Genomic DNA, 14287 nt, shown 5'->3' with positions numbered 1-14287 from the left:
AAGGTGCAGAAATTGAAAGTGACCTTAATATATTGATATTTATGTGAGATTGATACCATGCTTTTTTGGAAATTACTCTAGATTCTCATTGAAATATTCAGGTATCTTAAACCTTTAAGCATCTCAGATAAGAGCTTAATTTTTCTCTCTTTCACCACAACATTGCAATGATTTCCACGGTGTTGCATCAATATAAAAATCTGAGAGTTAAATCTCAGTATTTCAACTGAATTGTATTCCTTATTTAAGATATAAGATAACCGCATTGCTGAGACTACTGTTGCGTGCAGCAAATGCACACAGGACCATATAATCAACATCTAATTAGGCCCACTTCATGTTATATTTGCTTAATGTTAACTTTCTTATAGCTATAATTTTTTCCTTTAGCCATTATAGCAGTTGAATTTTAATTACATTACCAACAAAAAGCTCATTAACGTCACGTAATTGGCAGTGTTTCCAAAAAAACCTGAACTAATTGAGTATTTTCTGAAGAGTTCCCATCAAAGTATAATTTAACCATTACAAACAGCTTGGCAACTACATTTACATAAAGATGTATCTAAGGAATGTTCTCATGTGTGGAAAATCAGATTTGATATTGCCATTAACAAACGAAGGAAGCTGTTACATAGCAAATCACTTCCACATTTTAATTATTTTGGCCAAACCCCATGTTTTTGTCAAGAAAGTCAAATGAAACCCCTTCCTTTTCCACAAAGAAGCAGCAACTGATCTCTGACTGAGAGTTATGAAGCAGTTTACTTTGTGAGAAGGCAACACAATATATTTCAGGTTATTTTGCACTCTCAACAGCTAATAGCAGAGATTGTGTCAGAAAGACCATGGTTCTTATGCACAAGTCTAATTCAGAATTTTTTAAACACATGACCAAGGAATTGTTAAATCTACAATGGATCTCTTGCCAATTATCTTGTTAATATTTTTATATTATGACAGGACTGATTTAATTACTAATGAAAAGAATACAAGTATTCCAATCACTATTAGCGTCCAGCATTTTTTAAAGACTCCCTAAAATAGTTTGACTCAAAACAAGGCAAAGAAAGCTTGCACAATCCTTTGATCCTTCCCCTCCAGTCTGGGATGAATGACATTGACATAAATTTGAATGCTGAGGTGATGATTAGAAATTAAAAACAAGTCAATATAACTCACATACTTTGAATACAGGCGAAAAACCCACTGATATATGATAATTATCATGAGTGTCCTGCTTTCATGTTTAAACCTGAACACTGAGAGTTTTGCAGAATTAAGATTTCAAATAACTGTTGAGTAAAATTTGAACACATTCAATATCCTCAATAAGTATCCAAACTTCAGTGTTGAATATTGTGTGTTCCTATCTCTTGGATTCTTTAGGAAAAGCTGGAAATAAATTTTGAGAAACTGGTTCTTTTGAGGATGCCTATTAGGTACTTGCACTGCTTCTTTTGTTCTTTCCCATTTTACAGATCTGTAAATATGATCTACATTCATATTAATCTGACAGTGTGCATTTGCAGTGAATCACCTTTCTTGCACTGCAGAATGTATGTTTAAGCAAGTCAGCAATAGATGGACAAGATCTTTTACATTCTGATTTTATTTTTTCTGTCAAACAGGTACCAAATGTGTAAAAACATTTATTACCATAACCTTTGCAAATATACAATATCAAAAGTGGATGCAAACATCAAGTTAAAAATTTCAAAGTTCCTGTGATCAATTCACCTGAAAACTATACAACTTGGGTGCTCCTGTAATTTCATTCTCCCAAAGATGTCTCAGATGCCTTAGCATGCTCTGAGTAGCCTACTTATTCTGACAAAGAAAAACATTGCTTGAGGAAGTGGGTCATATGTGTGTAGAGATGTTTGCTGGAAAGGCCTGGAATTCCATGGTTCTGATCAGTATACCACTGAAAGAAAAAACAAAACCAAAACATAAACCCCTTATGTTATGTATTCAATTCTGAAAGAGTTAAACAATACAAAAAATGTATTTTATTGCTATATATAAGAAAGTGGACGGCTCAAGAAAAAAGAGGAACTTGATAATTTTCTTTTCATCAGTTCCCAATACATTATTATTGCTGAAAAAAAATTCTAAGACTTCTGTTATTTAAGAGTAAGCATTACTGCCTCAGTACTTACAGGCCAGTTGTATCAAGTCAGGGAAAAGAGCCTTGAGATGCTGTTAGGGATGAAATCACCTTGACCTGCTGCATGGCCTGGACAATAGGGGTAAGACTCTTGCTTAGGAATAAGTACTGCGCTCTAAGCAACAAAATTTCAGCTAAATGTTGTTTGAGTTCTGTTCAAAACATCCTGCATTACAGCAGGACCATGAACCTTGTGAGTGGTATACTGGAAATAAAACACACATATGAATTATGCTAACTCAGTCATATCTGCCCTTCCACTGTAGCTGAACCAGAATGATTACAACTGCGTACAGTATTCCAGATACTTAAGTTATAACTCAGATTTGCTAAAAATCAGCAAAAGAGGCAGAAAACATGTAATGCACTAAAGGGCCTACAAACCCCTGTCATCCCTTTTTGGGGAGTTCATGGCCCTGTGAAACCAGACTCAGGCAGAAGGCCAGAATGTTTGATAGCAGACAAACACTTTGGTTATTAGCTCTGAAAAAAATGGCATAGAAATCAGATCTACATTTCCCCTGTTTATTTCTCCTTTACATCCTGCAACCTCTTCCTTACATGTTTCTCTCTTTGCCTGTATCTGGTATCCCATGCAAGTTTTTCAGAGAACTTTTTTTTTTGTTGATTCTGGATATAATTTTGGATACCTTACACCATTTTTGCTTGTTTCACTTTGTGCCTGTGGCAGGCAAGTCCAGTTCAAGATGGAATCTACCACAACCAGTGACAACTTGGCCCCAGAGCTCAACTCTTTCATCTTCCTCTTTTACCAGGTATGAAGAACACTCATAAGAATGCTGGATTCTTCTTCTCCCTGGCTCATTTTAAAAGCTTACAAATTATTCTTGACAAGAGAAAAATCCTGCTAGCATCCAAAGGGCAAGGAAAAAAAAAAAAAGAGCAGGCAAATAATTTGGGAAAGAAATTGAGAAGATGTTTATGAAGAATAACAAATACACTAGTAATTGCCAAATTCTGAAGCATGTTCAGTTCAACAGGGTTGTTAGAAACACTGCCAAATGTCAGATGAGCTTATTGATAAAGTTATGAACCACTTTTCACAATGAAAAATAGTCTTTTATTTACCATTGCCTGGAAATCCACCTGTGCATTAACCAGAGCTTTTGCAATTTGTGCTGAGTTCTGAAAATGTACATTATCTAAAAAGAAAAAAAAAGAGATTGTTTGTTGAAATGTGTTAATACCACAAAGCATAAAGTTATAGTGCATTTAGCTGTGTCCACTAATTATCAAGTGATACAGTTGACATTACTAAGAATGAGTAAGCATCTTATGATAGGTCATATGGAAATCTACCAAAGATCTAAGTCCTGACCCAATCAAAGATAGATGCTTAATGTTTTTCAAACAAAGTGATTCTGGCTCTGTGTTTGTTCTGCCATTTGCAAACCTCACCATCTGCTGTTCCATGGATGAGAAGATACTCTACGTTTTGGAAATTCTTTGCTCTTGCCATCACAGTTGAATTCTGTTGAGAGGAAAAAAGAACAGTTCAGCAACTTCAATTTAAAGCACTTATTTATATGCTGAAAGGCTTTCATTACCTAGTAGAAAAACAATCAAACAGTTGAACTGGCAAGACAGCAGTGACTTCATATCAATCTGAGGTTACAATAGAAATCATGTATATGGTTGTATATGCGTGTGTGTATGTATGTGTGTGTATATATATATATATATATATATATATATATATATATATTCACATCAGTCTCTACAGAGGGATCTGAGCAACCTGGATCAGTGACCCAAAGCCAAAGTTCTCTGAGGTTCAACACAGCAAAGTGCTATGTCCTGCTCTTGGGTCACAACCACCCCTTTGAAGCACTAGGGGCCATGTGAAAGAGTGCCTGGAAAGTTCTCTGGTAGAAAAGGACCTGTGGGTATTGGTTGACAGCAGCTGAATGTGAGCCAGTGCATGCCCAGGTGCCAAGAAGGCCAGAGCCTTCCTGTCTGTACCAAAAGTAGTGTGGCTAGCAAGAACATAGATGTGATCATCTCCCTGTACTGGGGACTGGTGAGGCCACACCTTGTATCCTGTGTTCAGTTTTGGGCCCAAGACATTGAGGTGCTGGAGTGTATCCTGAGTAGGGCAACAGAGCTGGACTCTGAAAAGTGAGTCCTCTGAGGAATGGCTGAGGGTGTTTATCTCAGGAGGGACCTTAACATTCTCTATGACTCTCTGAAAGTATGTTTTAGCCAGGTGGGCGTCAGCCTCTTGTCCCAGACAACAATCAACTGGACAAGAGGAAATGGCCTCAAATTGTGCCAGAGGAGGTTTAGATTGGATATAAGGAAAAATTTCTTCATGGAAGGGGTTGTCAGGCATTGGAACAAGCTGCTCAGGGCACTGGTTGAGGCACCATCTGGGAAGATACTTAAAAGACGTGTAGATGTGACACTTGGGGACACAGTTTAGTGGTGCACTTGGCAGTGTAAGGTTAATGGTTGGACCTGATGACCTCAGAAGTCTTTTCCAAACTAAATGATCCTGTGCATCTGTGATCTGTGACTTTGGCTTCAGGGCAGGAATACCTATAAATAAATTTTCTTACATCATTTTCATGTGTTCTGATAAGCACTAGCAGGAGAAAAAAATATTAATCTGCGCCATATTGATGATATCTGTCCATAAAAGATGCCTGTGCAAGCTTGGCTTGCAGCAGGTAGCTTTCTGTGCTACCACAAATGTCTCTACACTATCAGAAACAGATTTGATATTTATTTAGTGTCTTTTCTCAGGGCCAATTCATACAATAAACAGCACTTGTCATGTCCTTCCCAGAATGCTCTAATTCCTGGCTACCCAGACAGTTCCACCAGGGCTGTTTGGTATTGGGTATTTCTGTTCTTTGAGTTGGGATGGAAATATGCACTGAGAACACAATCCAAATCTTTAACAGGAGCGTTTCCACTAAGTTCTTTGGATGTTAATTCAGGCCTCTCCGTATCCAGAGCTGGTATGTGTGTTGCTAGAGGAAACTGCAGACTTCCTATCAATGTGAAGAAAAGAATGGCAACCTGTTCTAGGTAGGGGAAGCTGCTCTGATCATTTAGTATACTTATGATCTTATTATTAGAGAGCTAAATTTGCATGAAACAGTTTGCATACCACAGCTAACAGTACCAACCAAAACCTTATCAAAATTTTAATCCCTCTCACTTGAGTTCACTTCTAGGCTAATTGCAAGACAGTCTGACTTGTACAAGTAAGAAAATAAGAACTTCCAGTTAGCATTTTTGAGATTTATAAATACAAACCCACATTAATTATGTAGATAACAACTTCACAGCTGTAGCTTTGCTACAAAAGGACTGTACCATGAAAGCTGGTGGGCCACTTTCTTTCTTCATAGTTCCACTTATCCATGGAAGTGTGATTCAAATTTAAGGCAGATCAGCAGAGAAACAGAATTCTCACCTTATAGTGCTCAAGATTATCGGACTTTATAGGAAGACCCATAAATCGCTCTGTGTAGATTGATGCTGAAATTAACGAAGAAAAAAGCTATAGATAAAGACAGTGAAAACATTTTGTGGCTTCAGTGACACATAGGAAATTAAATGATGTTTAACTGTGTTCTTGGTTTCCTCATGACACACCAAATTTAAACATATTTTAAAAATCAACTATGAAGGCTAATTATTTACTGTTCTTCAAACCACCTTTGCAGAAATAGTGGTTTTATACTCATCTAGGTCTTATGGATAAAGGTGATTAATTGATACTGCTTTTTGCTGTTGGGTTGAACTCCAGAAGTCAGTTGAATAAGGCAGTGAGCCAATAAAGGTGCATGGTGGAAAGATGACACAGACTACTTCTGACACCTTAAAAAGAGGAGCTGAGGATTTGTAGGTGTATTAACAGTAAATATAGATATGCATGTTGTACTTTTCCTATTGAATGTATATATGCAGCAACCAAGGGAAGCAGGAAAGGATGCAGACACAGACTCTTTTCAAGTCTCTGTTCAATTCTTTTTTCTAACTACAATAAAGACTGGTAACAGATTTGACAAAATAAATGTGAATAATCAAATGGTATCCATCACCAAGAAATCAGAGAACATCTCTCTCTGAGCTGCCTGGGTATTTGTACTTTAACTAGAAGCTGTTATGAAAATTTATGGAAAACTGACGCAGCAGCTGCTACTACCAGATTACTTTCTTTATGACCTTGCCTTGAAAGAGTAACTGACACACACTGAGAAGTCAAGCTGCAGTATTAGAAGGATTTTATTTATTTAAGGGAGTCAGGGCTTTCTGACCAAGAGCTATCATCTTTCCCTCTCAAAAGACAGGTGATGGCCATTGTAATCATTAAGGAATTGGGATTGTCTATGCTGTCCAGTTTGATACACTGTATTAGAAAAAAATTGTTAGAAAATAGAAATGAGAATCCTCCCAGGAAAAGAAAATGAATCAATATGCTCTTGTTCCCATAGTTTATTATGTATCAAATGATACATATACATGTTCTACCACTGAGAGTAAAGACATGTACTATGTCTCCCAGATCAGCAAAGCAAGGCTTCTGAAGATAATTTGTAATATAAGTACCAAAAAAATTTAAGTGCCCTATCTTTTATCAAAATCCTTTATCATTCCATGAAAACAGAAAATGTGCAATATCTGTTGTCAACACAGTGTCAAACAACCATATCGAGCTCAAGTTTTCAATAAAACAGACTCTTTCTGAATGGCTGGCATTTCTACACTATTCTGAGCCAAATTTCCACTCTTTTACCAATATAGCTACAACAAGTCCACAGAGGTCAGCAGAATTGCATTATAATGACTAAGTGAAAGATTTAGCTTGTCAATTACTGAGAAAGGAAAAGCAGATGAATTTAAATAAATTTTAATAAAATAGTCACAGATATAATGCTTTTAACTATACATTGTTCTTAATGGAATTTTCCATTTCCATCTTATAACTGTTCAGCTGTTATTATCACTCAGTCAAAATGGAGGGGGATGGGACAGCATCTGACAAAAGATTATGGCCCAGAATCTCATCTGTGCATCTAAAAGAGGGCTGGACAGAATTGAGAAGTTCTAGGGGCTACTGCATCCTCTGACATACTGATACTACTCAGAGACTTATGGATGTAACATCCTGTAGTTTTGCCCCTAGCACAGCTCACCCTAATGTTAACATGATCTGTTTGCCAAAAAGCTATGACTCATGACTTCCTTCTGTTTCCTTCCTTCCTTAGTGGAGGTACATTTGCCTGTTTGGATTTTACAGGGTGTTTTCAGCAAGATTCTTTTATTGCCATCTGAAAATTCAGCTGATGTAGGTATTGTAATGGTGCAGGTCTAATCTTTTTGAACTTAAGAACTTCATTTGAATTGTGATGCTGCAACAAATTTTTATAACCATCTTTTATTAAGGGACTTTTGCAAGAGCAGTTCTTTATGCCTGCATTCTGGAAATAATTTTGTGATCATGAGAAAAATGTCTTAAAAAAATCTTGATGCCAGTGAAAACACGAAGACTATGCTTCCTGTGTCATACAAATATTTTCCCCTTTGTTTGCAAAACACCATAAATACAAGGAATGTCTGTGCTAGCAGTCAGGGAAGGAATCTTTCCCATTTAACCAAAAAAATTTTCTCATAACCAAGACTCCTTAGAAAACGACCATATGCTAAGTAAATGTGTTCAAAGTGCTACATTTTACTCATTGAAAATATTCATGCCATGATTTTTTTTTTTACACTAAGGTTCCTTAACACCATGCCAAAAGCTTAACAGGTCGGCAAGTATGAGTATGTGTCTGCTTTATTCAGGAAACACAGGAAGGCCTTGGGAATATACTTCCAGTGTTGTTTCCTCTCAGCAGTTTGGAGCCTAATTCCATAAGCATAAATAAAAATATGTATCATAACACAACAATACAAAATTTCTCAGGGAACTGAGAAACATTTAAAAGGAAAAGTGTTTAATTAAAAAAAAAATATGATATCAAACACAATAATCCTTCTCTTTTCCACTGGTTTTTGGAAACAATTTTGCAGTCATCAGCAACACTGATTCCTGACACAGGTCATCTGTAGTGTCAGAAGCTGAAATGTACTATGATACTTTTACTGGCAGATAAATCAGTTCAGCTGTTTCTGAATTCAGTGATAATTTCAACAGGATTTTTAGGCAGATCACTCCTTAATAGTAGTTTATTGAGAGGGCTTTATATACTTACTGTTTCAGAAGTGCATATGGAATTATCCAGACATACCTTCTTTGTGACAAAGTCAGTTCCAAACTGCCAGTTGCACTCAGTTATTTTCAGCAAGAAAAACATTAAACTTAAGGTCTTAAAAGTTTTAAATCTAGGTAATTTGAATGTCTTTATGTTTCAAATTGCCAGTCTCTTGCAATGATTTAATTTAAGAAGTCATTAAATGCTACATCTTGCTTTCCAAGTCAGTATTTATGACAAGTTTCCATACCGTAATATTCCCAGCTAGAAACAGGAGCCACAGCCATTCCACATTTAAATACTCCACTGCCAGATCCAAGTGCCAAAGAACTTACATAGCCACCATAGGACTAGGAGGAAAACACAGTTAGTTTAAAATTGCTAGCAAAGTATCATTCTGTTTTCTGAATCAAACTCATATAAATTAATTCCAAATTAACTGATTTGTTTTGAATGCATAGAGGACGAAGTAACAAAAGGTTGAGGCTTTTTGGAAATTAGTTAATTGATATCAAATGTATCTGATGTAATTTCTTGTGAGAGAGATTAGACAATTTTATCAAATTACTTCTTTTTTTGCTACTTCTTCAATGTTTATCACAGGATACTGTTTTTATTACCACTTACAATCACCAAGAAATTTAATTTGGTAGCATCCTTCACAGTAATCTAACACAACCTGTAGCTCAAAACAGGACTAACTTCAGATGTAAATGATACTGATTGCTGTCACATCCATAGCACATATCCTCTCCACTCAATCTGCTTCAACAGTGATCAATGTTGTCATATTTTTTTCCTAAAAACTTTCCTTTTGGCAGCTTGTTTTCATTGCCTCTCACCCTTTCAAGGTGCACCTCCAAGAAGAGTTGGAGTTTTTTTCCCCTCCCTTAACAAATTACCTAGATTTTGCTAAAGATTAGCATATTGAAGCAATCATCAGTACTAATATACTCATCTACTTCAGAATGGAGCCATTCTTCCCTACTGCCTGCCACTGTTCCTAGTACTTTCTGGCCTGATTCCTCAAACTGGGATCCAGAAAGGAAGAATAAGTTCATGGCCGTAAGAAGGGTAGAGCAGTAAGTAAGTCTGGATATAAGAATAGGTCTGTGAAACTGAATGGGGCTAGTTGCTGAGACAGGAAAATAATGTAATTAAAAAGCCTTTGGTTTGGCTTTCCACCGGATGTGGAACTGAGTTTGGAAAAATTCATATAGGGTCTTTGCAAAATAATGGGTTTCTGTTTACTTTGGAATGGAGGAAGGAATAAAAATATAATGTGTCATGAAAAATTCTGAAGACTACTTCAGTAGCATATTAAAGACTAATGGAAATAAGCAGAATTATTAAATATTTTTTCTTTTGTACAGACGTTAAGTTAGTCCATCCTCCTGACTTTCCAGCTTGAAATTATAATGAGGGATATAGTAGTAGAAACAGTAATTTGTGGAGTTTTTCCAACTCATTTGATTTTCTCATTTGATCTTTCAAAAGATCAGTCCACAAGGCTAAAAAGTAAGGGATTAGGATTGAGCAGGTAAATATATTCCGTGTAACAGGCCGAGAGAGATTGGATTCACAACCCAAATTGCTTTAGTAATTATTTAAGAGCCTTTGCCATCTTGAAGAGTTTGGTGAGTCTGAAAACAAGTTCATGCACACTTGCCAAGCTGCAGCCTACAAATAAGGAAACACCTTTCAACTCCTTTCAAAGCTTACAGACCAAGAAATGATACAATAAATTGGAACTAAATTGGAAAAAAAGACTGAGAGGCTTGGCCGTAATGCCTTTATTTTAATATTATATCAACTACTGGAATACAATGTGTCCAAGCTCTTAGTTGGTTCTGGAAACACTGTGGTGAAATAAAATATGATGTGAATTAAAAAAGAAAATATTTTCTTGAGGCCATAAATTACTTAATATCACTTTAGAATTATTCACTCCTAAGTGTTTGCATCACTTAATTTCACCATATGGTACTCGTTTTATTCTGGTGTTACAGTAGTTACTGTACCAAAGCAACTTAAATATTGGTTGGTAGAAGCTTAAAGATTTTAGCAGCTCTGCTAATGTGCTAAGATCAGGCAATGCATCTGGCTATTAAAGGTTCTGGGAGCATTACAAATTAAAATACATGAAGAAAAAAAGATGAAAAATAGACTGGCTAATAATTTGAAATGACTCCCATACTGTCCAATTTTTCCATGTCTTGGTGAAGCTGTCAGTGTTGTAAACCCCTCAGACCCAGATCCATCCCTGATGACCATTGTAAAGCCAGCCAAGTACACAGTGATTCAGGATGATGCAGGGGTCACATTTTCTGGTGAGAGATAGTCATAGGACTTTTCTCACTATTTTAATCTCAGGTCAGAAAGGACAATATTGGAATTTTGACACTATGCCAGTAAGTCCCTAAGTTAAAAGTAAAGCAAATTAAAATGTCTTAACAGTCCAACAATGTATTAGATATGAGCTTTTCAAAATTATCTCTTGAGCTGCCAAAGATTCATTTTTGGGGGCTTGAACTGTTGCAATTGCACATATATAAGTACCAGCAGGAACCATCCCCTTTGGCAATACCATCACACAGTTGCAGAAGAAATTTTATACATAGTTAAGACAGAACCAGGAAGAACAATAAAAAAGATATACTGCAGGATTATTTAAGATAGATATAAAAACTCCAATCACTTACCCAGCCCCATATTGCTATTCGTTTTTCATCAATAAAGCCCATTTCTATAAATTTTCTGTGGAAAATAAAATCACAAAAATAAATGCATTATTACAGAAATTGCTAGTACAATAACAAATTAGCAAAAAATAGTTTTTCTTTGGCTTTTTTTCCAGATATCCCACCAATTTGAGCAAAGTGACAATCAACATAGCATATCTGATTTCTACAAAGAAAGTATCAACTATTCAATCAATAGGTGTTGAAAGGGAAGAAGAACTTTTCCTGAAAGAATAACAAAATACTAAAATGAATACTTTTGTCATAATAATTTTTGTTCCAGTGGAAAAGGATAATTTTCATTGCTTTAGGTGCCAAACATTCAGACTTTATTGTGCAAGATAATCAACATACTGATGTCGCAGTGAGTTAATATTTTGATTTCTCAAGAGGAACAGTATCAATTTCTGAGGAGATTAGGGATTCTCTGTAGAAATAAGTTTTTATGTGCCTGTAAAGTAAAAAGCTCTTTAATAAAAAAAAAATAACGAAGGAATCATCTACTAACACTCCAAGCAGGTAATAAGCTTGAAATGTATAAAAGGTGCAAAACTTCTTATGCTCTCAAGAGTCAAACAGGTCAAAGAGAACCATAAATATTAGGTTTACTACAAATATCCTGCATCAGAATGTGGAAACTGTATTTCTGAAGATGTATTAGCAACACCTTTAGCAAAGGAAAGAGGATGAGACAAAAGACCACAAAGGGTTGAGAGTGACAGATAAACACAATAGGTTCAGATACATATCGGGACATATAGTAGCCTTATTTTCTAGGACACGCCCAAGCGAAGTGACAACACCCAAAATGTGGGATACTATCCGGGTGGGACAGTTAGAAAAGCCAAAAAGTTATTCAGTTTTGTTATATTACTGTCTTAATCCCTGGGGCTCCACCTACAGTAAAAGCCCCTCCAAGAACTTCCCACTAGAGCATAGAAGCTCTCTAAAAATCATGCATCTTAATCCATGTGTTAGCTCAGGAAGATGGAATGCACTACATTTAACTGAATAAAAATTTAGTCTAGGTGCTGACAGAAAACTGGGAAGTGTGAAGTCTGAGGTCATTTTTTCATGGCCTGTCTCAGCAGATTTTGCAATTGCAGAATCAGTTTAGGTTTCCTCTGATATTCTATGTCTGAGTGACAATTCAGAATAATATAGAAGCATTCTTGTGATATTTGAAGTATGCCACTCCTCCTAAACATTTCAATATAGAAAATAAAATAATAGAATAATAGAAAAGCTTGACATGATATACAGCTATTCTGTTTCATTTATCACTGAAAAGGATAATGGTGCATTTATATTTATAACATTGAGGAGGAAATGAATTATCACAAAGCAGAAAGAGGAAGGAACAGATATCCTCCTCACACATACTTAAAAGTACAGGCAGTGCTCTCAAACATGCAGAGAAAGCTGTGAAAACCTGGGTTGCTACATCCAATTTCCAGCTAAGATACCTCTCACCACTAACAACTGTTACCTAAGTTACCTCTCACCACTGACAATTGTATTTCTTTAACCTTAGGACTGAAGCCTCTAATGATTCTCTTATGCAATGCAAGTGGACTTAGTCGTACATGGACTTAATATACCAGAAAAAACCTCACTGATATCATGCAAACACTAATATTTTATTTTTCCAAGTGTTTTTGTCTTATATCCTGGAGGCCTCAGGTCTTCAAAAGAAAGGCTGAGAATTAAATATTTCTTTCACTTTACTACTTAGTGGTATGCAAATAAAACAGCTATACAGGGAGATAATCTACTTACTTAACTGCTGAGATTTGGTCCTCAACTTCATAAACTCCAAGTCTTCGATATACTGCATGCAAAATCTTGTCACCTTGATAAGCTGTCCCTCTGCCATCTACCAGAGCAACAATAATTCCCTCTTTGCTTGCAAGATAGGTTATCCAGCTAATGCTAAAGGTTTCCTTTACATTCTGACTGCAAGGTCCTCCATATCTGAGGAAGAAAATTCACATATTTTCAACTCATATTTACATATTTATAAATGGTTATTGGCACTGGACTATAGCTATCAGTACTGATAACATCTTCTCCACACGTATTTTGCTACATGACTGTGGTTCAGAGAGCTCCGTAAACAAATTTTCTATTTTCATGTACTATTATTTTCATGTAGTTATGAGATTTTGCTATCTAAAATCTATTTTAATAATTTAGATCTTTTTCCTAAGGCAAATAATTAGTTTCAGCTCAGACTAAGTAGTACAGTATCAGCTGCTTGTGCTAAGGGGAATCTTTGGAAGAGCCATCCCTCAAAGATTCAATTCTTCGCTCTCTCCAAATTCCTTAGGAGTAACAGCCCTTTTTGGTGCTTTTCTGCTTTTTTGCATTTGATTTCCACATGCAGTTAGTAATGCCAAAGAAAATAATAAAAAGAAATACAGCTTCTTACACTTTTTGGCTATCCACAGACCTTATTTGTTTCAGTAGGGAATATCATGTGCTGTTGGAGCTGCAGGCAGAACACACCCTACATAGCTGACCAATACAGAGACACTTCTCATGAGAATGGCCGAATGCAAATTACACATTTGACCTCAAGGACAGGACTCATCTGCTCTAAACTTCAAACATACCTAGCATTTTTGGACCTTTGGATCATCACTGGTTAATAAAAAATGATGTAAAGTTTATTACACCCACTCAGCTCTTCTTTCTGCATCTTTTTTTTCTTTCAATTTTTTTCACCACTGCAATTTTCATTGCCTTTTCTGCCTGCAATAAATTATGTCAAATGCTCTTAACAATCAAGTCCACATGACTTAGTTTTCTTCTTATAAAATTAAGCAGGCTCTTGTAGTTTTTCATATTAGAAAAGCTGAAATCAATACTTTCAGACTGTCTCATGATAAATAGAAGCAGCAACAGAGCTAAGATCTACAAGGAGTAGCCCACATGATTTTAGCCTTTCTCCTTCTGTGAGAAAGTAATCCTTACCACACAAAGATTAAAATCCTTATCGATCTCCATTGGGATGAATTACTCTTCCAAAAATATATTGAAAAAACCCAACAAACTAAACAGAACTATGTAGTTTAGCTTTTGCTTTATAAAATGTTGCAAATGTTCCAGGTTTTGTTAAATTAGAGAAAGTATGTTTTCTAACA

At 35.9% G+C, this 14287-nt stretch overlaps 1 protein-coding gene across 5 annotated transcripts in view; it reads right to left on the bottom strand.

Moving 5' to 3' along the window:
* FAP (fibroblast activation protein alpha) overlaps positions 1 to 14287 on the bottom strand; it is a 42126-nt gene that overhangs the window by 3487 nt on the left and 24352 nt on the right. For 3 of the 5 annotated variants that reach the window (XM_023931111.2, XM_086898584.1, XM_086898582.1), the window contains 7 exons: positions 12921 to 13115; positions 11103 to 11157; positions 8651 to 8750; positions 5616 to 5680; positions 3590 to 3662; positions 3260 to 3333; positions 1597 to 1927 (listed from right to left, as the gene is read on the bottom strand). In XM_023931111.2, coding sequence (XP_023786879.2) covers positions 1826 to 1927; positions 3260 to 3333; positions 3590 to 3662; positions 5616 to 5680; positions 8651 to 8750; positions 11103 to 11157; positions 12921 to 13115 — 664 coding nt within the window. In that variant the 3' untranslated portion in view covers positions 1597 to 1825. Of the gene's footprint in view, positions 1 to 1596; positions 1928 to 2162; positions 3334 to 3589; positions 3663 to 5615; positions 5681 to 8650; positions 8751 to 11102; positions 11158 to 12920; positions 13116 to 14287 lie in introns of those variants that run through there. The other 2 variants (XR_002865975.2, XR_015289526.1) reach the window with 2 other exon arrangements.

The sequence above is a fragment of the Cyanistes caeruleus genome, chromosome 7 (genome assembly GCF_971803275.1).
Source record: "Cyanistes caeruleus chromosome 7, bCyaCae1.hap1.1, whole genome shotgun sequence".
In the NCBI taxonomy this organism is placed as follows: domain Eukaryota; kingdom Metazoa; phylum Chordata; class Aves; order Passeriformes; family Paridae; genus Cyanistes; species Cyanistes caeruleus.
Note: the sequence above shows the minus strand (reverse complement) of the source record. Positions and strands in the feature narration are given on the sequence as shown.